Raw genomic sequence first — 26,681 nt, 5'->3', positions numbered from 1 at the left:
GTAAGCAGCAGATATCCAATCGGATGTAAAGACAAATGCGGCACTAGTCCGTGATTAATTAATGACCACATTGTACGTTCATTATATTGATTTAATCCTAACAATATCCGAGGTCGAGTAACCCATAATCTCATGATCTCATCTATGTGTTAATTACGCTACTGATAGATTGAATACCACAATTAAATACCTCCCACCCGCTTAATTGTTATTTCCTCATTACATTAATTCCGAAACGGCGATATATTAGGTATCGCATGACAGATAGTTTGAGTTTACTAACGAGTTTACTATCGATAACTGAAAATGAAACAAAAAAATTGCTAAAAATGATAAGAGTACCTGTAAAACATTGGTAAATGACACGAAACATCCACTCGCCGTGTTTTTTTTCTGCAATGAAACCGATTATAAAATATTACAAATGATGTATCATCCTATTATCACGTATATGTACCCTACTTTAACGTGGCAAAAAACCTGATTACATATATTTTTTGTTATAATGATTGTTCATCTAATGCCACCATTTTTCACCTTTCGGTTTAATAACCGCCGACGGTTAAAACAAACGAGGTTATGGAATAAAATAGAAATAAATCAAACGTAATTGGAGAAAATCGTGTTTTTCCTCTTCTACCAATTTACCGACAATAATACAAATTAATTGTCGGAGCAAATATCTATAGGAATAGTCAAAATTTCGAACCGGATTAACCAAATAACAAAATTTGGTCGTAAAAATGCCTTCATATTGGCTGTATTTACGTGTTTTGCAAGGGTTTAGCGCACACAATCCTTCCTATTGCATGTATTTACGTGATTTGCACTTGTCCTTAATTACCTTTACTTGTACTTCCATGAAAGGGTGAACTTTTTTGTTTTTGAACTTTAAAAAACACATTGATAGTCAATAATGGCCAGATTTTGCTTTTTAAAATTAAAATGGTCATTTTATTGGATTATTAGGCGATTGAAATTGTTTCAAATTATTTATTAACTGATTTAACGGGTTGGATTAATGTATACAGCTACGTATGCATTTGGTTGATCTTTATTTTGCGGTGAATAGGAAACCTTTGTTCTGCGTGAGTATGCACGGTATTGTATGTTTTATAATGTAATTCGCTGTAACGTTGTTATTCAATTCTCAAACTGTGTTGTTTATTTCCGGTGGTTATATAATTTCATACAAAAACGTACCTAACTGATTACAGTGGTGTTTGTATGGCAAAGGTCGAATAGCCTATAAAAAGTGTGTCGATGGACCGTCAAGCTTGAATAAGTTGTCTGATGACCTTTATCAGAGTTATTGTATCCCAATCTGATTATTTAAAAAAGTTATATAATTTATTTTGATATGTTTAGCAAATTTATTTTTTAAGTGTACTTAAGATTAAAATGTCTGTATTTAAGAATGCGAATATTTCTATAAACGATCATTGTTTTTATAATTAAGAAATCCCAAATCAGTCTGTATTTTAAAATCAGATATTTTTTTCTTTACAATACGACATGAAAGATCTATCTTTGTTGCTGAGCAATAGATATTTCATAATCTGCTAACTAAATACATTAAGGAATCTTTTTTTCTTTTTGAACACATCCAATGTTAATACAAAAATCTATGCCGATATAGAAGCACAAACAATATCATTCTGCGCAACGCATATTGATTTTTTATTTAATTTTTATTATTGCCTTCTTCTACAGCTTACCCCCATTAAAAATTATCGCTAATCAAATAATAACTAATGAATAGCTTGCACATTTTAAAATAAACTTAATAAACGGTATTGTTGTTCATTGTAAAACAGTAGGAATCCAATAATGTTTTCCATTGAAAAGCACCAGGATATGACTCCAGTTTGATTAGTTATAGTGTAGATGGTTGTGTTGTCTATCGTTAATCCATGAGTAGTGTTCTGTACAGCAAAGGTCGGATTTGTGTTCTCTATAACAAAGGCCTGACTAGTGCTCTGTACAGCAAAGGTCTGATTTGTGTTCTCTATAGTAAAGTCCTGACTAGTGCTATGTACAAAAAAGATCTGATTTGTGTTCTATACACGTATAGTAAAGGCCTGACTAGTGCTCTGTACAGAAAAGGTCTGATTTGTGTTCACTATAGTAACGGCCTGACTAGTGCTCTGTAGAGCAAGATCTTATTTGTGTTCTCTATAGTAAAGGCATGACAATTGCTTTGTATTGCAAAGGTCTGATTTGTGTTCTATATAGTAAAGGCCTGACTAGTGCTGTATACAGCAAAGATCTGACTTGTGTTCTCAATAGTAAAGGCCTGACTAGTGCTCTTTACAGCAAAGGTCTGATTTGTGTTCTCTATAGTTAAGGCCTAACTAGTGTTCTCTACAGCAAAGGTCTTATTTGTGTTCCCTATAGTAAAGGCCTAACTAGTGTTCTCAACAGCAAAGTTTTGATTTGTGTTCCCTATAGTGAATGCCTGACTAGTGTTCTCTACAGAAAAGGTGTAATTTGTGTTCTCTACAGTAAAGGGCTGACTAGTGCTCTGTACAGCAAAGGTCTGATTTGTGTTCTCTCTAGTAAAGGCCTGCATAGTGTTGTCTATACAAGTAAAGGCCATGGTCCTTTGCCGTAAAGGAGCACAAGCGGCTGGTAAAAAGAGTGTATCTGCTTAAGTTGTCTCGGGGGTTTTATTAATAGACATTGCTTTTCTTAATTAAAGGGGCCTTTTCACAGATTTGTGAATGTATTGAAGTTTGTCATTAAATGCTTTATATTGATAAATGTTAACATTGGGTCTAAAAATTTCCAGTAAACAAACAAGAATACAATAAAAAAAAAATTTTAAAAAGTAACCCTCAACGGGGCTCGAACCACTGACCCCTGGAGCCATGGAGCAAAAGTCTACCGCTGTATCAACTAGACCATCCGCTTTTTTAAATACAATCCTCGTAGTATCAAAAAACACAACGACAACAACATAATTCTCCAAATTATTCAATCGTTTCGCGTTGCAACGCTTTATAATTTTCAGGTTTTTAAATCGTCAAAAGATGCACATAATGGATATTTTAGAGCATGGTGAATGCTCAGTATTACTGTTTCCTCACAAATATCATAACTTCAAGGGAAAATTTGCGAATCTGAAACAATTGTTTTCAATTTTGTCAATTTACCAAAGCGTGAAAAGGCCCCTTTAAGCTATACATCCGGTTTTTCTTCAGAGCTCTGCAAGTCATGGTAGTTTCTGCGCCGTCTTACTTCAGTTATAACGTGATTGTTTGAGTATGTATGTTTTTTTGTTAACAAGTGTAGGTGAGCTATGTAAATTAAAGACTATTCATTAATTACAATGTTGGTAACAAAAATAACTATATATCAACATTTACATGGGACATTTTAGGACTTTTCCCAGCAGGATTCTTGGTTTATTAGACACATAAAAAGCGCTGAAGAGTTCATAAATAACTTCAGTTTAATAAAAAATAATTTAATAAAATCCATCGGAATAGCCACGCATTAAACCTGTTATATAATCATAATAATTTCTATATGCCTGTCTTAACCTAAATCATAATGTGATGTGCAAACGGCCTTTTTGGTAAAAATGTTTGGAAAAAATAGTAGAACGGATAATATAGAATTTAGAACACGATACAGGAAATTGAAGATAATCTAAACATGTGCGACGTATCATTATCATAGTATTCATACACATACATAGTTTTTGTATCTTTCAATTATTTAAATAATTTAAAACATACATCAATATATCTGGCTTTTTTAAAAGCCTATTAATAAGCATGCTTCGTACCGCCTAATAAGCACTTGTCGAGAGTTACACCCAATGTGAAAACATGGGGAATGCCTTAAAACCTTTGCCAACTTTGACTTCATTCCACTTTAACTAGTTCATTGAAGATGTTAAAATGCAAATTATCTGAACATGACGACGTCTCGCAAACGTTAGGCAACTTATAAAAGTTGTGTCAAACAAGGGGTTAAATGAATAGCGTTTACAGAACACTTGTTTTTGACTGGATCAGTTGTTTTCTGCAAAAAAGTGAGAATTCACAAAACTCACAAAAAATAAAACAGCCACTTTAAATCACCAGTGGAACAGATCTTTTACTTCAAAAGAATAATTTAGAAACACATGCACCACAAAACGTGACTTCTTCCACAACTAAATCGAATTTAAGAAAGGTCTTGACCCGTTGTTAAATGATGACATTTGGCAGGTTCTGGGAGAATTCAACATTGATTAAGGGCTGATGCAAATCATTCCTGATCTTTCTGGAAACGCTAGAAGCGCAGAACTTCTAAAAAACAGAAGTGTGACTTCTTCATTACGGCAGTAAGTGTCCGTCAGGGATGTATGCTCCATCCCCGTCCTTTTTAACTTTTCCTTGAGAAAATAATGCAGGATATTCAAGACCACCACACTAATATCTCCATCGGGAAGAAGACCCATATCCAGCTTGAGATTTGACATTGATCTCGTGGGTCAGCAGTGAACTCCAAGATCTCACTAGCAAACCCTGTGAAACAGGAGGAGCATACGAGACATCACCATGAACGGCATGATTCTGGAAGAAGTGCCCAACTTTAAATGCTAGGGTGCAACCCTTTCTAAGGACGATACAATTGCCGCTGAGGTCCAAATAAGAATTGCCTTGGCAACCGCAGCGATGGCCAGACTGATCAGATTGTGGACAGGCAGCAAAACAGCTTCCCCTCCAAGTACAGACTCTAAAAGTCCCTTGTAATCTCCATCCTAATGTACGGCCGAGAGACCTGGACGCTTAACGTGGACACATACCGTAGGGTACAGGCCTTTGAACACAAGTATCTCCGAAGATTGCTCCGCATCTCCTACATGGAGCAAACGACGAACGAGTACGTCATACATATAACTGCAACACGTGTTGGCCAAACAGAGCCCCCCATGGCGACCGTAAAACGACCAAGGCTGACTTGGCTTGGATACGTCATCAGGCGCGACTCTCCGTGCAATACTGTGCACCAAGGCACGCAAGAGGGAGGCGGCCGTCAGAGAAAAACATAGATTGACAATGTTAAAGATTTGACTTTTCTCCTAATGAATGAGTAACTAGCAGCAGCACACAACAAATCTTAATGGCAGAGGGTATCTGTGCCTTCGTTCCTCATTTGCCCCCAACGACCAGGCCGTCAAAGGAAATGATGAGGATAATAAAAGAAACATTGGACGTCATTGACGTTATAAATCGTGCCCCCGTGGCCAAATATGGCCGACACAAAAATATGATATTGCATATTGTTGTTTTAAACTGGTGACTTTTTATTTGCTTAGATATACATTTGTAGTTTCTAATGTAGACGACACGGGTTCAATATCCGAATCCGGCGCATGTGAGCTAGATAAGAGATTGCCATATCGGAAACGTGGGCTTTCTTTCGGGTTCTCCGACCCCCCCCCCCCCCTACCCATACAAACAGCAAAATACCACGCCTAAATAGAATATATTTCAATAAAAAATCAAATTCATGGCAGTTAAAGCTATAATTATCTACGCTTACTGGGACACACTCTGTGTTCCCACTTTATGCAGCCTCAGACGCGGAAGGACATCATAAGCTTTGCAATATCTACACATAAAGATAACATTTAAGTTGATATTATTAGGCAAGCCTTGTCAAAAAAAATTATTTTATATTTAATAGTTGAACCATTAACTTAAAGATGGAAATCGTTATTTTCTAGTTTATGGTCAACACGAAATATTAATTCAAATACAAAACGGACTTATATTGATTTGAAATGGCGTTTTTTTAAGTATTTAAAACTACTTATTGACGAAAACAACATATCTATACTGATTTGTTCAATAGTAATACATCGACAATCTAAGGAATCCTCCGTAAAATAAACTTATGCAAACATTGTCTGCTATTCCCGAGTATAAATTGTTAACCGCGCTTTTTCTGAAAACAATATTGACTTAATAAATAGACTTAACTGAGTGTAACGATATTGATTAAACTGGTTCTAAGGAATCGCAAACATTTGACAAAAGTAATTAGCGTAGGTGTACTAATTGATTGAAATGCATGTGGTTAAATCTCAGTGTTGGTGTCAAGCTTAAACTTGTAGGCAAATGGCGGAATGAACGAATGCATGTGTCACGTTTCGAGATGGATATGTTACCGCGTTTAGATTTCTTAAAACGGTATTGATCCAATAAACGTACATAGGTTAAACTCGCATACCAATTGAAAACTAATTTCGATTTAGATTGAGCTAATGGAAACGACGTGGAAGAAAATGTTTTTGTAGACACACACACATTAGACAACAAAAGACATTAGCGTTATGTGTATTCATTATTTTAAGTACATGTACATCTGGTTTTGTGTAGGACATACACATGTTAGCTAACACATACGCGCGTGAACACGTGTAATCTCGGTTTTGGTGTAAAGCTGAGTTTGTAGGCAAAATGGCGGGAAGAACAAATCCGTGTGCGACGTTTCGAGATGGATCTGACATTGTTCTAGACTATTGTAGCTATGTTTCTGAACAGAACGGCATTCAAATGGAGGCCGCACACTACTGTGAACAGTGTTCGAAGTGTTATTGTGACATTTGCGTACCACTACACGACCAGATGTTTAAGACGCACGTATTGATTGGTCGAGAAGAGATGCAGAGATGGCCGATTTCCAGGGCAACGGTAGATGCTCTCACGCAGCGTCGGGAGCACAACAACGAAACTATTACTGCGTTCTGTGAGGACCATAGTGCATTATGTTGCGTCAAATGCTTAACTTTAAAACACCGGTAAAAATCCTTTTTTAATTTTCAGCAGATTTCACACGTGCATAAGCGTTTGATACAATTATTCATGAAGAAATATTCATGTACAGGTAATTTCAAAAGAATATGTACAATATTTCCTCTTTATAAAGTACGTATTTGAACAATCACTATTTACACTTTTGGTACAAATTTTTATCTAGCAATTATAATATATTGACGGAGCCGTGAAGAGAAACCCACGCTTGCGAAAAGTGAACTCGTAAAACAATTTATTTCATAAAAAAGACGGTATCACAAACGATGCATATGTGTTTGCAAACATAATTGTTAAGTTACTGTATAAGCTTATTTTGAAAAATGTAAAGTAATATTTCTTTGCAATTAAGACTTTTGTCGTGATTGTTGATAGTGATTTCTTTCGAATATCATGTTTTTATTTTTCCTTTAATATTAATTTGCGTCTCCATATTTTATAATCAGTTGTTTGTTAATAAATATAATAGTTTACAAGGTTGCAGTGGGCACAGGAAGAATATTCGTAACAAACTATTCTGGACACCAGCTAATTGCCCTAAGTATGGATGGGACCTTTCTTGCCCAATTCAGAGACCCCCAACTACGATCACCTTCCGCCGTGCATGTTACAACGACAGGTCAGGTACTTGTGTGTGGAAGTTCATCCAATTCGATTCTACAAATAGATGGCGAGAAACTGGAAAAAAATCGGTAGTGGCAACGACGCGGGGTGGGTTAAACAACCCCTGTTATATTTATTATAGCGAAACAAAGAAGACTCTACTTATAGGACAAGATAGCCTTTTAGTTTTTAAACTATAATCAACATGTTGAAAAAATGAATCTCTTGTATATATTTGAATTGTTAACATTTTTCCCGACACGTTTGTTGTTCGACCTGTATCGGTTTATATTTAATTCAAGCGGTTATTATTACGTACACTACATTTTTCGTGCAATTTGTAAATTAGCATGTAGAGGATTTTTGAAACCACGATTCAAAAAACGATGAAAGATAAATACAGAAACTAATTCATCCATTGTTGATATCTTCGTTATGGAACGTTTAGCTTTTATGAGTGTACCATGTAATTCTGAATAACAATTGTACACAACGTTTGCCAAAATATAAACAACTAACTTTAAGGCTCTTGTATTTATTATTTAATGCATGAACATTATTCACAAATATGTTTAACCTTACTTGTAGGCTCAATTAATCATCAACAAATACTTAATGTAAGGAGGGGCTAGCTCTCAAGCTGGTTTTAATTAAACTCCAATGCTTTGAATGTTAAACCCCAGTGCTTTGAATGTTAAACCCCTATGCTTTGAATGTTAAACCCAAATGCTTTGAATGAATCGTTACTAGGCAGTGATCCCAGTTTTAATCAGTTTTATATGTGTATGGTTGGTGTTCTGTTACGGTAAAGGAAAAGAAAAAGACATGTTCGCAATATAGAGTTTTGGGAGTTTCATTGTGTTTTATGTTTCATATAACAACAGTTATGATTCGTGCTTTGTGTGAACAGTAGATCTACAAAAATATTATTGTCGTCAGTCGTCCGAGCATTGGTGGAGTAGAGCTAATTTGTGTTATGTGAATGAACCATATTTAGGAACTTGCTTACACCTAGTTTGTGTGTTATTTTTACGTAAATACATTGCTTATCTGACATTTAGTATCATGTATTGATGGACCACTCTCGCATAAATGCTTACTACTTTCAAACCTAAATCATTTTATTTGCGCATTCCACTGATTTGAGAAAAAGTATAAGCCGTATATTTTATCTTAACCCATATGTATATAGATTCCACAAGTTATTAGGTTTATGTGACACATAAGTTATGTTTAATGTATGTAAATATATCCAAAAAAAAGCTTTTGTTCTAAAAAACTATCATACATAATAATATTCATTAAATTTCATCAACCCCTCAATAAAACTTACGTGTTCTTTCCAACGTTTGTGTTAATATGTTTGTGTATTCTTATTTGATATAATCTTATGTTGTTATACCTATTTATGTTACAGAAAATAATGTATATATTTAAGTATGAAAAAAAATACTTTTGATAAAGTCTCAATAAACTGTCTGTCTGCCAGTCAGTCTTTATTGAATACCATCTTAACAGTTCGATCCACATCAGGCGCACGAATTCTTCACTTAATCTGTCAACAGAGCGGGTAATCACGTGACAAACAATATGGCAACGAACATGCCAATACAGGTTTTTTTTCGCCGTTGTATAGACTTAATTACGTGCATTAATTCATAAAATGTCGCTCACTTTCCAGCCATATAAGCAAGAACGTGATTAGCGTTTATTTCGTATTAATATTCGGTCTTATCTCGACTTACTCGATGCGAATTTTCTTAGCGGATCTGTAATTGTGTGACCCGCTAAAACATTTCGCAGCGGTTTCTCCAAACAACACAAGACCACATCAAAAAAAGCATGAGATTGCCAAATGTTCATCATTCCGCATTTAACTATCCAATAAAACTTAGTGCTTTCCGTTGCATGTATATTGAATAAGATGTTGTGAACGATGTGATAATTTAAAGAACAGTGGATGGACTAATTTAGACAAAAATAAATCATTCTAGTTTCAATATCATTTTGGAGGGGTTTTACTCCAGTTTCCCCGTATGTAATTCACGATGCGGTACTGGTCTTAACCCCTAATATAATTTTCAAAAACTTCAACTGAACTTTTTCTAATACATTATTATTTCCAAACCCAAATTTTCACAACCGAACAATAGAATAAGTTTAATCATCTTGTTAAATATATCAATTTTCATATATATTAGTAAAACAAGATTACTACATTTATTGATAAGACAGTGCATAGCGTTGGTAGCCTGTTCGGCTAGATTCTTTTTTGTCTGTGAAAAAGAACCGCGACTATTGAATAAAAAGCCAAGGTATTTTAAATTTTTAACAACTTCAATGGGACTATCTTTGTAGTATAATACATAATTAGCTTGTCTACCTTTCCTAAAAATAACGATTATTTACTTCTCTGTGTAAACAGTTAGTTTCCATGTGTCACAATAATGAGAATACACATTGAAACAATTCTGAAGATCGTTAGCTGACTCTGCTTCGATAACAGTGTCGTCATCGTACAACAACAAAATAAGTTGAAAAGAAATAACATATCGCTGTCGTTCGACTGAATAAGAAAACTTAATCCGTCTGCATACCTACTAGTATCGCAATAAGAATGTAGGTCATTCAAAAAGAATGAAAATAGTATAGGGGATACATTTTCTCCTTGCTTTACCCCAACTGAACACGAAAAATAGTTTGATACATGATATGGCGTTGTTGTTCATATTTGGACAATATTTAAGAACTCTCCACTATTAGTGTACTGGCCTAAATTATACCACAATACTGACCTATTGATCGCATAAAATGCAGCCTTTGAATAAATGCACAAAAACATTTATTTATTAATTTTGAGTTCTAAGAATAGTTATCAGTGCCTATAAGACAAACGTATTGTCGCTGTAGAAAATTGTTTACGGAAACCCACTGGATGCATGTCAATAAGTTCATAATTCAAGATGCAATTTTTTTAAACGTATGTTTAAGACTCAGGTGAATAATTTACTCACACAGCTCAATAGACTCAGACTCAAAGTGATTGGTCTGTAGTTAGAAGGATCGTTTTCAGAATCTTTATTTTTTTAAATTGGATTCATTAGCCTTATTGTCCAGTTACTAGGTACAATGCCAGAGTTAAATACTAAGTTAAATAATATTACATATACATCTTTTATAAATGGAAATTATTCTTAAATGTGTTTATTAAAATATGCCGAAGCTGATTTTACAACTGTTTTGATATAGAGAATCCATTTTGGAGACTATATGGTCTATGTCATTAATTGAATAAGTATCATGTTTTCAAAAGCTGCGAGATCCCGGTTGTTGTCATCGATATTTAAAGTGCTAATATTTTCAACAAATGCATAACATTTATCATCACTCCACAATTTCACGTTTTCATTATTATTATAATTATTATTAGTAGTAGTAGTATTAGTATTAGAATTAGTATTATTATTATTATTATTATTTTTAATTTTTATTATTATTATTATTATCATAATCATCATCGCCATCAGTATTGTTATTAGCATTATAATTATTATTAACATCATCGACATTTGCATCAGCAATAATACAATGCTCACGAACATCAACATTTTCACAATCATTTAGACATATACATGTATTGGTAACAGTGACAATATTCCTGTTATGATAATTTGGTAATTGGAACAGCATAGTAACGGGGCTGTACGCATCTGAAAGTAATGGTCAAAAATCTAAAACTTCTGTATTGATTATATGCTTAAATAACGTAGGATGACTGGAAAAATTGCCATGTTGCTTCCGTTTTTTAGAAGTTAATTTACCCATACACACAGCCGTTAATCACGCGCGCCACCTCTTTTTTGAGATGCATTAATAAATAAGCCAATGCAACTTCCAAGGTGGCGCTCAGGCCCGGATGTTTTGAAATTTCATGGATAATTTTACAGGGTGATTAGGTTTTATATGTTTTTTCAACAAGAGGTTGCGCGCGTGATTAACGGCCGTGTACAGTCATCTTTTATTCTGCCATTTAATATGGACAGTCGGTTTCTTTGTAAGAAATTTATTAACTTGTGGCCAAACCCATTTTCCGTTTTATCTTGGTTATTTCGAGTCTTAAATGTAAATCGCGGACATATTCGACGCTGTATTAATATGCGCAATTTTGATTTCGGTTTTGAAAAATGCATCAAACCAAACGTGATCCATCTGACAAAACGCAAGTAGAATGCCACATTAATACAGCTCAGTATTTCAATAAACACATGAATCGGTCGGCCCCAATTTACAGGGGTCACATCTCAAATGGGTTACTCAATTAGATATATGTTTTGACCAAATATGTGTGTATAACATCTAATCAAACGGACACCTGTTTGCCATCATTAAATTGGCATCCACATCGGGCGCGCGAATTCTTCACTCAATACGTCAAGTTTTGAATTCTAAAGTGCTACCAAACATTCATATAAGCGTAACGTTCGTTTTTTATTCAATTTAAATATAATACCGGTACTTTAAATACGAAGATAAAAATTTCTTAGTTTTTTACATTGAAAAATGGACTTTTTAAGATCTTTCAACGCATGTACATTACATTTAAGGCGAATAGTACGCTGACAATCCGACTATTGGTAGAATCGATAAATATTCGCGGTGATAATAAATTCGCGCAATGCCGGAAGCGCGAAAATTAGTGATTTAACACTATATTTATTTATAAAAAAACAACAACATAATAACAGTTTTTTCATGTTCACGTAAACGCTGCATTTTTATTTGTTAAACCGATCACGTGACCTGCTTTTCATATCCCGATGAACTTAATACGTATGCAAATAAAAACCTTAATAATAATTGTACGCACTACTAGCTAAAGGTTCGGCTAAGTCAGTTGGTAGAGAGCTGGACTACAAATGTGAGGATCGCGGATTCGATCCCCGGTCCGACCATATAACTTAAGTGGAGAGTTTCAAGAAATAATTGTACTGGTAAAAATTCTATCCCCGGACAAGTTTGAGTTGTTAAAATAACCGCCATAATAATATGAGAACCCCCATTGTGTGACCGCCGATACTCCGTCTTTATACAATACATTCAACCATCTTATAACGTCAGGACCAAAATTTAACCATGATAGAGTCCGATTAACAAATGCCCATGACAAAGAATCAAAGGCCTTTCCAAAAAATATATTAGCAACAGCAGACCCGGGATATCGTTTTCTTCTGCGTAATTAAGTACATCGTAAATTAGGCTGGTGTTCTCGCCTATTACCCTACACTTGATAAATTCAGTTTGATCATTGCTTATTAAATTATCTATATTAAGTTTCAACCTGTTTGCGATGCATCCAGAACCGATTTTATATACAGTATTTAGTAATGTTATTGGTCGCTAGTTTTGTAAAATTTGTCTCGGTTTATCACCTTTTGGAATGCAGGTAATTATCCCCACGCTTTTAAAAGCGTGGGAATATTGTATTGATCTCCGCTTTCTGTTCGTCTGCCCTTGCCACTATCTCATCATACACTATGAGCACTAGAACCTTGAAACTTACACACTATGAGCATATGTGCGACGGTGCACTATTTGAAATTTTTATCTAACCCCTGGGTCAAAAGTTATGGCAAAATAAATGTGTAAAATGGGTAAAAAATCTCATTTTACTAACAACATGCGACGCACATGACAATAACTTTTGATCCAGGGGTCAGATCGAAATTCCAAATAGTGCACCGTACACGAGTACAACTTCCACGTACAAATGTACTCCCATTTTTTTTCGTATCCAACATTTTTCGTACCCATTTTTTTTTCGTACCCATTTTTTTTTCGTACACACATTTTTTTTGGTACCCATAATTTGTCGTACCCAATGATTGTTCGTACCCAACTTTTTTACACATTTTTTTTTCGAACCCAAATTTTATCGTACAAATTTTTTTTTCCTACCCAAACTTTTTGTCCTTCCCAATTATTTTTTCGTAGTACCCAAAAAAAATTGTTTCGTACCCAAATTTTGATTCGTACCCAAATTTTTTTTTGGCATAATTTTTTCGTACCCAAATTTTTTTTCGTACCAAATTTTGTTTCGTACACAATTTTTTTCCTCTCCAAATTTCTTTTCGTACCCAAATTTTTTTTTCTTACCTAAACATTTTTTTGTACCCAAATGTTTTTTGACATAATTTTTTTCGTACCCAAAATTTTCGTACCCTTATTATTTTTCGTACCCAAAATTTTGTTTTAACGTAACTTCTTCATTTATTCATCAATTGACTTAAAATTAATACTGAACATCTCTTGTGACAACACGGTCTATCTCGACCATCCATGTCTACATTACCCACCCCGGGGCCCCACCAACATAGGCCTTGCCCATTCAAAATTGCCTTTAAATATAATATCTATGCTGCGTGGGGATACGCGTCGGCCTCTGCCGCACCACTTCTAGATATTTCTTGTGTTTGAACGACGGATAAACTCCCACTTATAAATGCGCGATTTAGAGCTCTACAAACAAATGTGCCCAGTTTGGGTCAAAATACCTGGAAAAGTCAATTGTAAAACCGGACGAACGTGGGCTTTTATTATTTGCCGTGTTTTTTAAAACAATAGAGACCTCTTTTAATATGATTGGCCCTTCCAGACTATTTAACTCTATACTTGAAAGTTTGGGCATTTTTATATCATCAAAATAACAATTTAAATCGTCATCGTTAACGTGTACATTTTGAAACTGATCTAGTTTTTTTGTAGAATAAGGTGGTTTATTTTAAAATGTCGGATCGGTTATCTAAAACATTTCTTTTTCATTAATATAGCTGGTCATAGTTTTGGTGGTATATTTGTATTTCTCAAGGTTACAACAAACGTTTTTAGGGTTTTTCACCGTTTTGAACCCATTCGGCTCTCGACATTATAACGGACCCTTTTAATTTCTCATCGTAAACTTTCTTAAATTCAGCCTTTAAAATATTGATATGTTGAACAATATCATCTGTGATAAAAAAAACTATTTTTCGATTTCTTATTTAAGGTGCTGTTCGCGATTATTAGTCGATTTCTTCTTTTATATCATTTCAAATCGTATTAATCTTTTTTAGTTATGCGGTTAGACTGAGACCGATTTTTTTGAAGACCTTGAACTTATGAACTTTACATTAACATTTTTAATACAGATGACACGATGTTAATACTGTGATTATATCGTATTGAGCAAGTTCATACAATATTGTAAAATATACATCCTATTCAGCACATTTAGCCTATTTAGAAGCCTATTATGATAATTAAAAAATCAGCATGTAACTTAAATGGGTTGAAATATACATCCTTTTTCGCATATTAAGCCTTTTAACTCCCTATTTAGCATTTCTAGCAACTTTACTAAGTATGTTAAAACATGTCTATGAACCGCATTCACTCTACCGATATTAATATATGTTTTCGGACACTATGTTTAGCTAAAATAATTATTTGTTGCTACTCTAATTGTTGACATCCAAATGCTCCCCTATGTGTAAAGAATCTAAATTTTCGGACAATTGAATTGTGTCCAAATTCATATTACCAGTAGCTGCATTTATTCCCAATCTCCACGCAGAGTTGTCGTTCCTTGCTCTCGCATACAAGTGAGTGTAATGTAACCGTCGTGAAAGAGATTGATTTATTCCGTGATCTATCACACCGGTGTTTTTACAATTGGATAACAGTAATAAAACCCGGCAGATGAATACAGTGAAGTAAGTGAGCCATAACGTTTGCTTTAATACGAGTAAAAAGGCAACTATATTTGATACGGGTAATGATTCCTCCCGATAACTATAACGCAGTTCAATTTTAATAATAAACGATTCATACCATAGTATATACATGGTAATCTGTCTAAGTCCGTAGTTCAAAATTTGACTTTGTGTCTGTTAAAAAAACATAAAACATAGTTACATAGATAAACTAGGTATATTTTCATGGGTCTCTTAACTTTCGGAAATGTTCGTTATGCATAGTTTTGTGTGTCTAAATTTTCGAACATGATATTTTTGAGAATTGTTTTTACGTGTCCAAAAATTTACAGTCATTACAGTATTTAAGATATGTAACGTATATAGCACGTAAGATAATGTCAATTCAAACGCTAAATTCGAGCGCATGTGGCGACTTTAGACGGCAAAAGACAATACCGACGTGATGTCTTATTGTATTGGACAGACCGACAGACACACAGACGGCGGAGATAACCACAATATCCCCACGCTTTTCAAAACGCGTGGGGATAACAAGAGATGTGTTTGTCAGAAACACAATGCACACAAACAAACACCCACATGGTGAAATATTCAATATTTTACATACTACATACATATAAACAGTTACAACGTATGTGGGTGAGAAAGTATTGCGAAATGTCTTAAATCGCCCACGTATAACCTACCTGGCAAGCTTACAAATAAAACCGCAAACATGCCCTTTCAACCGAATTAGCCTATTATAGTAAACGATGCATGTGACTTTAAATCACATGAAATGTTCTGAATGTTCAAGCTGATTTCCTCTGTTTAGCTCGATCAGCACATTTACAAATTTAGATAAGTTTATGTATGTCAATACCCCCCATGCAGGTGACCAGTTATACTGAGTATGAAATCATTTATCCAGTGAAGCGTGTGTTGTTGTTTTTAGATTATCTTTATGTTAAATGCCTATATTCCAGTGGTCAGGGGACTCGAACAAGACTTTCCCCGGTAAAGGCCATTGATAACAATGAAAACGGCGTTGAAGATTGATATTCAGTTACAGAAAAGAGGATAAGTCCACAATAACAGAAACTTACATAAAGTAAAGTATCTCGCACAAGTTATATACTTGAAATAAGTGATGCGTAAAAACTCGTCAGTGAATGGCCTATACCACAAAAGCAAATATAAAGCCCCCGGGATAAAGCCGATTTAAATTTACGCCTCAACAAATATTGGCCTAGTATTTAAACTTTACTTTCGGCTTCAAATCTCAGTTTCAAATTGATCGCTGGTTGAGGGACTGATCGTGAGCATATTGGTGTATAACCCGGTGTTGTTTAATTTTACCGGAATCAAAAATATTCAAGTATGGCACGTGGCAATGGAGGTGCTGAGGGGTGTGCGATATGCGGTGCTGTAAGTATGTACATACAGCTTTTAAATTGCATGAACAATAATACATGTTTATACGCTAACTATTCCGTATACAATTATGTACAATTGCATTCGATCGATTTGTAAACTGTTTAATATTTGAATAGCAGTATATTATAACGTAAATCAATTCTGATCATGATCCATAGTGGTTTGTATCGTTCTTGTTTTGAAATACATTTAAATATAAACCTAAACGTTTACTTGAATAAATCTGTACGCCTGAATTTTAATAATTATGTGGTATCCATACAGACAAATGTCCTTTTCAAACGTTGTTAGCATGAAATAATGGTTTTTACACAATCTAGACTTGGAGCCAAAATAAATTCGACATGCAAGAGTGCGTTTTATATACGTTTATATAGTGTTATTCATCAAATGTAGGTACACTTGGATTGTATTTTTTATAATGCTCCTAAAATAACAATATTAAAACGAAACTGCTATTTTAATATTTGAAATCAAAAGCATACACATGATCGTCGTTCGAAATATTTGCTACGAAAATTGTTTCGGTTGGATAACCTCAGCATATTAATGCAGGTTAATGTGAAAGTGTTCAATTTGTTTATACGTTAAACTTTATACTAAGGTCTTATTTCCAATAAATATATAATAAATAAAATATGTAAATCTAAGAACATGTCAAAATGTTATAGTCATTTAAAACGTGGGAAACAGGATATGCAATTAGTATGCAACACTTTCGTAACGTATGCCTATAAATAGAAAGTCTGCGAAGCCGAGCTAAAATGCACGTACAACATTTACTTGTTGTTCATCTGTTTCAGTGATATGTTGCGGCCTTGTCATTGTCGTGCTATTGGGACTTGGATTGGGCATTGCGAAGATAGTCATGGGTGAGTAAATGCGTCACGCTATTGGGACTTTGATTGGTAATAGCAAAGATAGTCAAGAGTGAGTGCACGCGTAGTGCTATTGGGACTCGGATTGGGCATGCCAAGATGGTCATGGGTGAGTAAATGCGTCATGCTAATGGGACTGGGATTTGGCATGCCATGATAGTCATGGGTAAGTGAACGCTTCGTGCTATTGGGACTGAGATTGGGCATGCCAAGATAGTCAATGGTGAGTGAACGCGTAGTGCTATTGGGACTGGGATTGGGCATTGCCAAGATAGTCATGGGTAGGTAAATGCGTCATGCTATTGGGACTTTTATTGGTAATAGCCAAGATAGTCAATGGTGAGTGAACGCGTAGTGCTATTGGGATTGGGATTGGGCATTGTCAAGATAGTCATGGGTGAGAAAATGCGTCATGCTATTTGGACTTTGATTGTTAATAGCCAAGATAGTCAATGGTGAGTGAACGCGTAGTGCTATTGGGGTTGGAATTGGGCATTGCCAAGATAGTCATGGTTGGGTAAATTCTTTATGCTATTGGGACTGTGATAGGTAATAGCCAAGATAGTCAAGTGTGAGTAAATGCGTCATGCTATTGGGACTTTGATTGGTAATAGCCAAGATAGTCAAGTGTGAGTGAACGCGTAGTGCTATTGGGACTGGCATTAGGCATGCCAAGATAGTCATGGGTGAGTAAATGCGTCATGCTATTGGGACTTTTATTGGTAATAGCCAAGATAGTCAAGGGTGAGTGAACGCGTAGTGCTATTGGGACTGGCATTAGGCATGCCAAGATAGTCATGGGTGAGTAAATGCGTCATGCTATTGGGACTTTGATTGGTAATAGCCAAGATAGTCAAGGGTGAGTGAACGCGTAGTGCTATTGGGGCTGGGATTCGGAATTGCCAAGATAGTTATGAGTGAGTGAACGAACAACATTTTATTTTCTGGTGACGTCAAGGTCAAAAACTCATTGTTTCTAGAGTCGAGGTTGTTCATTAAGGCGACCCCGAGGGTTAAATGTCCACTTAAAGCGCATGTAAGCATGGTCGGTTGACATCATAGAGGAGAGATGTTTATGTCTATACAAGGACACCAAAATGTATAAATAACAAATTAATATTATGCACTGTAAAATTTACAAGCTTCGTATGCACTTGCCAGAATCTCACTAGTGTATCGATTAAAGATTGTACATTTAAGACTGTATTTGAACATCAAATATTTAGCAACATCTTGTATCGACGGCCCTTCACACAATTCATTACGACTTATACGATTCAAAGCAGAGTTGTATATCGTGTAGGGTACTCTATATAAAGTCGTTTTTATAGTCACTATATTACCATATATTGTGAGCATACTTTTTAGGAGAATGAACTCTTTTTTATAGTAACCTATAGCAACATATCGGTTCATGGTAAAGATGGCTGTCAAATATTCTAAATTCCATCTTGGCATTCGTTCATTTCAAGTTTACTAAATATTTAAACAGGTTAACAAACTTGTCGTAGGTTGCCTATACAAATAAATTAATGTATCATCAGTATTTGGAGATTTAACGTCAAGGACATGTAATAGCCATAGCCATGTTTATACATCGAATAGTCCTTGGTCAGTCAGTACACTGCATGTACGCCTCGGGAAAGATATTTGAGAGCCATAGCCATGTTTATACATCGAATAGTCCGTGGTCAGTCAGTACAATGCATGTACGCCTCGGGAAAGATATTTGAGAGCCGTAGTCATGTTTATACATCGAATAGTCCGTGGTCAGTCAGTACAATGCATGTACGCCTCGGGAAAGATATTTGAGAGCCATAGCCATGTTTATACATCGAATAGTCCGTGGTCAGTCAGTACAATGTCTGTACGCCGCGGGAAAGATATTTGAGAGCCATAGTCATGTTTATACATCGAATAGTCCGTGGTCAGTCAGTACAATGCATGCACGCCGCGGGAAAGATATTTGAGAGCCATAGCCATGTTTATACATCGAATAGTCCGTGGTCAGTCAGTACAATGTCTGTACGCCGTGGGAAAGATATTTGAGAGCCATAGCCATGTTTATACATCGAATAGTCCGTGGTCAGTCAGTACAATGCATGTACGCCGCGGGAAAGATATTTGAGAGCCATAGCCATGTTTATACATCGAATAGTCCTTGGTCAGTCAGTACAATGTCTGTACGCCTCGGGAAAGATATTTGTTCAACTTGGGTTTACAATTAATTACCGTGTTAAGGTTGGTTCGATTTGTATTGCGAGTATTAATAGTACACGCTTCAATTCTGGACTAAGTGTAACAAATAATGTTCGAGCTTTACGCAATTAAATACGACTTACACGACCCATTGCATAGCTGAATATCGTGTAGTGTATTCTGTAAAATGTCTTATATATAATCACTTATGGCCATATATTGTCAGAATACCTCTTTGGAGAATGAACTCTCTTTCTTTTCTTTTTCACCTATAGCACATATCGGTTCATGGTTAAGAAGAATGGCGTTAGTTTCACGGTCACATACTAAATAAATCAAACATTCCTGCATACTTGATGTTTCCAACTAAAGTAACACAGCCTGTTAAATATTCTAAATTCCAGCTGACCATTCGTTCATTTCAAGTCACCTAAGTACATATTTAAACGGGTTAACAAAATTGTCGTAGGCTGCCTATACAAACAAATTAATGTATCATCGGTATTTGGAGATTTAGCTTAAAAGACATGTAATAGCCATAGTCATGTTTATACATCGAATAGTCCTTGGTCAGTCAGTACAATGTATGTACGCCTCGGGAAAGATATTTGTTCAACGTGGGTTTACAATTAATTACCATGTTTAGGTTGGTTCGATTTCTATTTCGAGTATTAATAGTATACGCTTCAATTCTGGACTGAGTGTAACAATCTAAATAATGTTCGAGCTTTGTTAGCGCATCTACAGCACAAGTCAATGTCAATAAGTCGTTTCTAGACAAATAAGTGAAGGCAATGCAAAGTTTTTAGTAATTATAACACGTTTTCAGAAATAGTGTGTGTGTTTTCCAACTGAAAAATGACTGATACATAACCCATGATATCCTCATACAATGTACTATTGTGTCCTAAGTTTAAACACAACAAGAACACCAATAGTTAAGTATTGAGTCATCCCTTTTTCCTCTATACGTAGCTCTGTGACCGAACATTTCATTTTATAGGATTAAAATCCTTAACTCAATAACATATGACAATAACTTAACGTGCATACATATTTTTAAATAAAGTAATTTTAACAATATTGAAAACTTGTTTTTACAAATTAAAAAGTGATGGTGATCGTTTGTTATCAAATACAAACGAATGTTAAAGGCTTTGGTATTTTGGGTGTTGGCAACCTTATGAATAACACTTTTAAATCATTGTATTCAGACGTAAGAGATGAACATGTTCTGAAGGTGTTCCCTTTCAGATTTTACTTGGTACCATTATGTATCCTCTGTACTGTATAGAAATGTTGGCCTATAATAAAGGTACTATTACATGTATGATCAATCAAATATCACATTTCTCTAAAGCGGCGACCAACAAGGTTCCTGAAGGCAGTGATAAATGATACCTTTATTGCTACGTTTACCTATTAAATTGTAAATGCAATGTGGTACAAGGAGAGCCACCTTATTTTGTAGGTACATGTTTCAACTAAAGATCTAGATAGGGCCGCAAAGGTGGATATGGAATGCCAAGGGCTACTTCGCAAATCCGGTAGCGTTCTCAAAGTATTTCAAGAGACACCAAGTGTTGGACTTTTCCAGCGAATGGATTGTCTCTAAAAGCTCACGGTGTCTATAGTTGAATTTATTGTAGTACATTGTAGAATATAATGCTCACGTTCATTAATTGATAGACCGGCAGACTGTTTAGGAAGTTACTCTCCACTTAGTGTTTCAATTTCTTCATAACAGAATTATAGTCTTTCAAAGCTGAAACACTCTTTAAAAGATATAAATTACCCGCTAATATTCACGTCAAGCAAGTTCACATAGTTCGCCCTAAATTATATAGTTTTTTCTTTCTTGATAACCTTACTCTCTATGGCTACATCATGCCATGACGACTGTCAACTAAACATTAAATACAATCTTGCTCATTATAAGTGACATGGCTTCAATATTCGTTAGTTGCTGCATAAATAACGCCATACCTTATTGTATGTGCATTGCTCTCCAATTTCTCTCTCAACCGAGATATGCGCGAGTTTGCTGTAGACCCGTTGTAACCATGTTGTTTCCTGGGGCCGCACTTGTGACTGTCTGCTACCTTGGACTCGAGATGCCAATCTAGTTGGTTGTAAGACACATGTGTTTTTGCTTTCATCTTACCGCCCTAGCTCACTCTATTAACACGAAATGTTATTTATTATCTCAACTCTGCAATACAATTCCACAACTGTCATTCGACTTTCGAACCTATTCCAACGATATTGATTGAAAATATCATGAAGATTATCCTGGTATAGATTACTTATGTGCTCTTTGCTACGGCCATTCACCCCACTACCTCTGATATAGTTATTTGCATTATTATGTGCGGTTAAACCAGCTAGCCCAAAGTGTGAACAGGTGCTCTGACCTCCGTGATATGCCTGAAATACGGAAATTCTTACAAACGAAACAAACGAAAGCTTGTCGGTTTAAATGAAATAATATATCGTTACATGTCAGGTGCCGTCCACTTGCATGACTGCCCACTGGAGCACATGATACCTATTTGGCTGATCGTGAGTGGTGTGGCCCCAGTCTTTTTTGGTTGCTCTGGAAGGCGCAACAATGATGATTCGGGTGAGAAAAGCGGAGGTGGCTGCGCAATGATCCTCGGTATCATCGGGCTACTGTTCAACATGGCTTGGCTTATTTGTGGTTTGTGTGTTTTTTATATTTTGCTTTTCATTTATGTATAGTGTTACGATTGAAAATGCAGGTAAATGTAACTTGTATGCTTATTATGTAAGTGTGTAATAAAATGTTATAGTTCACATCGCGAAAATGTGTAAAACTGTTTCATATTATCTCATTAAATGTTAATATGGGTTTTAAAGAAGCGAGTACCACCGCTAAATGCAACCAATTTTCCTCGTCATCAGTTTTGTTTAAGAATCCTATAATAAGTTTATTATTTAGTACTATTGTCGAGCACGATGAATTCAATATTAACATATGTTTTTGTAAAAAAACATGGGTTGCACCAATTTGGGTCGATGTACTAATTATCTGTCACTAATAAGACAGAAGGTACATTTTGAATACATTGATTATTGTTTGTCCGCCTACCTTTCGTCGCAGGACACGTCTAATATTCGTTGTTTCATATTTATATTTGTCTGCATATAAGGATCTGTCTGGATTTATCCGAACTTTGGTAAGATGAAGGCGGATGATTTCATTCCATGCACCGAGAACATAACTACCGGATGCACGAAAGATTGTCATCAACCCCTGTTGAACTTCTCGGTCGCCATGGTTACGATTGACTGGATGTTTTTTGTCGCCTGGTCTGTTTTAATCGGTTGTACGATACGCGCTGCATGTGCCTCACGCAACCAAAAAGAAAGCATCCTTCATTCCTAGATTGACATATAGTTTTGGTTTGTGTTAGTATCTACATATAATACTAGTTTAGTTATGAAGTGTATTTAACCAGGCCTAGATGCTTAGAATAAATAACAATTACTGTATTAAATATACCTTGATATTCGATTTATCTCATCATGTTTTATTTATTTATTTTTATTTTAAGCATACATAAATGAATATGGTTGAAAATCAATCAATTAGTGCGTCATTATTTATTTATATTATAATGGTAATAATGTTCGAAAATTGGTAACAACGTTATTGGAAAAAACGTGATCATTATTCGATTATTGGCAATGCTATTATGTTCAATAGTTTTTGCTAGTTTGCTATGCTTGCAGTCTTTTTCTTCTTTATAATTATATTGTCTCAGCTGTTCTTCTCTTAGAATGTAATAATATGAAATACAAATATAGAATTCAATTATTAATAAAAATATATTTTATTTTTTTGTGTTGTTAATTATTGAAAAATGTGCTTTATGTAAACATTAGTATATGTTTAAATAATAAAATGATTGGATTTAACAATATGTTTTTTTTAAGTCTTGTGTACATAATAGTAAAACAAAAAATGCATTTAAAAAATGCCGTATTTGATACATTGTTCTATAAATGGCGTTACTTACGATATAATTTGTATAGCGTATAACGTAGGTTTAAAAGTATACAAATTGATGAAAGGTAAAATTTCAATTTAAGAAGTGTGCGACAGAAATTTATGAAACATTTACACTATTGGACAATTCCATAATTCAAGTAAGATTGGCACATAGGGCGCACAACGTTTGGTTCCGTTTCAAATACGAGTAAAGTTATCGGTATCAGGTTAGTGCTCAAACAATTATTATGTACTTATTTATATCATCCCAACATGTATCGTCGCTCGTATCACGGGGCCGTCAAATATTCCACCAAAATTGAAGCACGTGCGCCCAACTAGCATCCGTATTGGACTGTCAGAGTTTAAAAAATCATTTCCGAATCGAATCCGAACGAATCTTTAAAGAAATATTAATATGGTTTTAAAACTAAACCCATTTAATATCTAAATAATGAACATTTCATTTAAATATGCTAATAAAAGCATTCTAATATTGTATGAGAACTCATCTATCGAGAAACACGAAGATTATAGAAAACGTCACACAACGTCATTTATTGACGATAAAGGTCGCGTTGTTTCGCAGTCTTCACGTTTAATGTGTATTGTTCGCAAATAATCAACCTTATTCAAACAGGTTATATGCATATGCAACTATTTAAAAGCATGGTGTACATGGCAGTTATTAGCTGTTATCTTGCATACAACTGTATTGAAAGTGGAGTTTTTATTTTTATGCAAAATTGCTACAGTTCACAAAACTAAAAAATTGTGGATTCTTGGTAAACTGTTTAGTCCTTTCTATGAGATACAATACATGTAGTTATACACTCAACCCTCATCCGCGCCGAGGAAGATGTTTACGGAAGAGTGTACTTTGAATAATAAAGATAGTCCAATGTGTGCTTCATTATAATCGCGTAACAGAGCTCTCCTTAAAGGTGACAGGGGCACGTCAGCCAATAGATGCATTCGCGAAGACGCAGAGTGGCCTGTAAATTAACTCTGCCATACAGACAAACACGCGCGCAGCACAGCAGATGAGGCTATTAATTATACACCTTATTAATTAATTATAAACATCCGATTGCTTATCAGATCGACGGGAGAAAACTGAAAAACCCAACACCATTTTACTAAGTGATCAATAGAACCATTATTTCCTTATATAAAGCAAAAGCAAAGGTTTAATACGTATATGCACATACATTCTATTACATTTTTGTTTTATAATCGTACCTTAATTGCCAAAAATCGTTAAAATCGGAAATATAATTTCCATTTTCGATTAAACTCAACAAAAAACAACAATACAAGGTTTGATGTGATCATTTACGATATTATTGTGTTTTAAATATGTTTAAATAATCATTTAATTAATATTTAAACCGGCGTATCGCATCGATGGAAAACTTCGCATTTTGACTCGGTACTCGGTCACTCAATCGTCCGAGGCAGACGTAATGGAGTATCGATAAACGTTGATGAGACAGTATTGCTTTCAAGATAAGAAAAAAAACGAAATAGAATAGTGTCATGATAAGACAGAAATCGTTTGATTATCTAACCGCAATTATTTGCCTTAATCGGTCAATCTGTATGGAAATCGTTCTTAAAAGACTCGATAGGCCACCGAAATTTGCCAGTTTGCTATAACTAACACAGTTTGACTTCAATTGTCTATCGAAAAGAATGTTGTTTTATGTTCCATTTAATATGACAAACACAGAGATTTTTAAAGACCGCCGTCATGCGGTAAAATGGGTCTTATGCCATATGCGGCCAGCGTAGCTTTAGCCCAGCCTGTGTATGTGGTCAGGAGATACATAATGAGACCAGTGAACCTTGCGTGGTTTATATCGGACAGCGCAGCTCCTGACCAGACTGCACACTTGCGAAGACAGAGCTCAAGCTGCGCTGACCGAATCGTAATTAGTCTCATTTAGTCTAGCGTGATTTATAGCGGACAGCGCAGCTCCTGACCAGACTGCACAATTGCGCAGACAGAGCTCAAGCTGCGCTGGCCGAATCGTAATTAGTCTCATTTGCGCATGAGGCGGCTCTGAGCGTTCGATTTGAATATGTCGAAAGATAAATGCGTGTTAATAATATATTAAAAAACCCATATATTTCGATGGAGTCAACATAAAATAAGTATAAGCCATGTGAGGACACACATGATGTGATCTCCCGTTGTAAAATGTTTATTTATAGGCATTTACGTTTGGTTGGAATTTCCGTACACTTAATAACACACTTTCCATGTGGTAAATATGCGACTAACAAGTGCCAAAAACCTTTGCTTTGTTGTCTAATAATTAAGAAACCTATGTTGTCTAACTTTTTTCAAAGTCAGGATTTTTACGTCGTATATCTTTTAAAATATATTTCTTGTTTGACTAAGCTTCATCTTTGTAATAACAAGTGGAGTTTGTTTGACATCTGTATAAAAAATTATGAGAGATTGTCAATGTCATTTTCCTCCTTGATGTTTTTGCAAAATCTCACAATTGTAGACACTGTAAAGTAAATCAAATGAGTGTTTGCATTTGTCGTTGATGTTTTTGAAAAATCTCACCAGTTTAGACACTGTAAAGTTAATCAAGTTAGTGTTTGCATTTGTCGCTTCCGTTCGATTTGCCTATGTTAAAAAATACCCTGTGACTGTAATATTAAATGCATTCAAAGAGCGAATAGCTGCAGTGCCTTCAACGCTTAGATCTATTTTTATTATTGTGCATAGCTATCATTCATAGCTAACAAATCACCTTATTGTACACAATGCTGTTAAATACTACACGATATGCATAATCCGGCGTTTCATGTAAGGAATGTTTCTTGAAATTACCTGGTTGCGTTTCCACCTGATTCAATTTATGGACAGACGTCACGACGGAAGGAAATCGTATATCTCTCCAGCGAAAAATTGTTAATGGACAACAGCTTAATTTGTTGACTTTGTGTGCATTGTACATAATTTATATCAACAAACAAGAGATAT

The 26,681-nt window shown here is 35.1% G+C and overlaps 1 protein-coding gene across 3 annotated transcripts in view; it reads left to right on the top strand.

Moving 5' to 3' along the window:
- The window catches only part of LOC127841674 (uncharacterized), a 103,405-nt gene extending 79,958 nt beyond the window's left edge, over positions 1–23,447 (top strand). The window contains exons 1-4 of one of the 3 annotated variants that reach the window (XM_052370718.1): positions 16,190–16,576; positions 17,389–17,457; positions 22,169–22,363; positions 22,836–23,447. In XM_052370718.1, coding sequence (XP_052226678.1) covers positions 16,567–16,576; positions 17,389–17,457; positions 22,169–22,363; positions 22,836–23,071 — 510 coding nt within the window. In that variant the 5' untranslated portion in view covers positions 16,190–16,566 and the 3' untranslated portion in view covers positions 23,072–23,447. Of the gene's footprint in view, positions 1–16,189; positions 16,581–17,388; positions 17,458–22,168; positions 22,364–22,835 lie in introns of those variants that run through there. The other 2 variants (XM_052370715.1, XM_052370716.1) reach the window with 2 other exon arrangements.
- Positions 23,448–26,681: the final 3,234 nt, after the last annotated feature.

Source organism: Dreissena polymorpha, chromosome 8, assembly GCF_020536995.1.
Source record: "Dreissena polymorpha isolate Duluth1 chromosome 8, UMN_Dpol_1.0, whole genome shotgun sequence".
Lineage (NCBI taxonomy): Eukaryota > Metazoa > Mollusca > Bivalvia > Myida > Dreissenidae > Dreissena > Dreissena polymorpha.
Note: the sequence above shows the minus strand (reverse complement) of the source record. Positions and strands in the feature narration are given on the sequence as shown.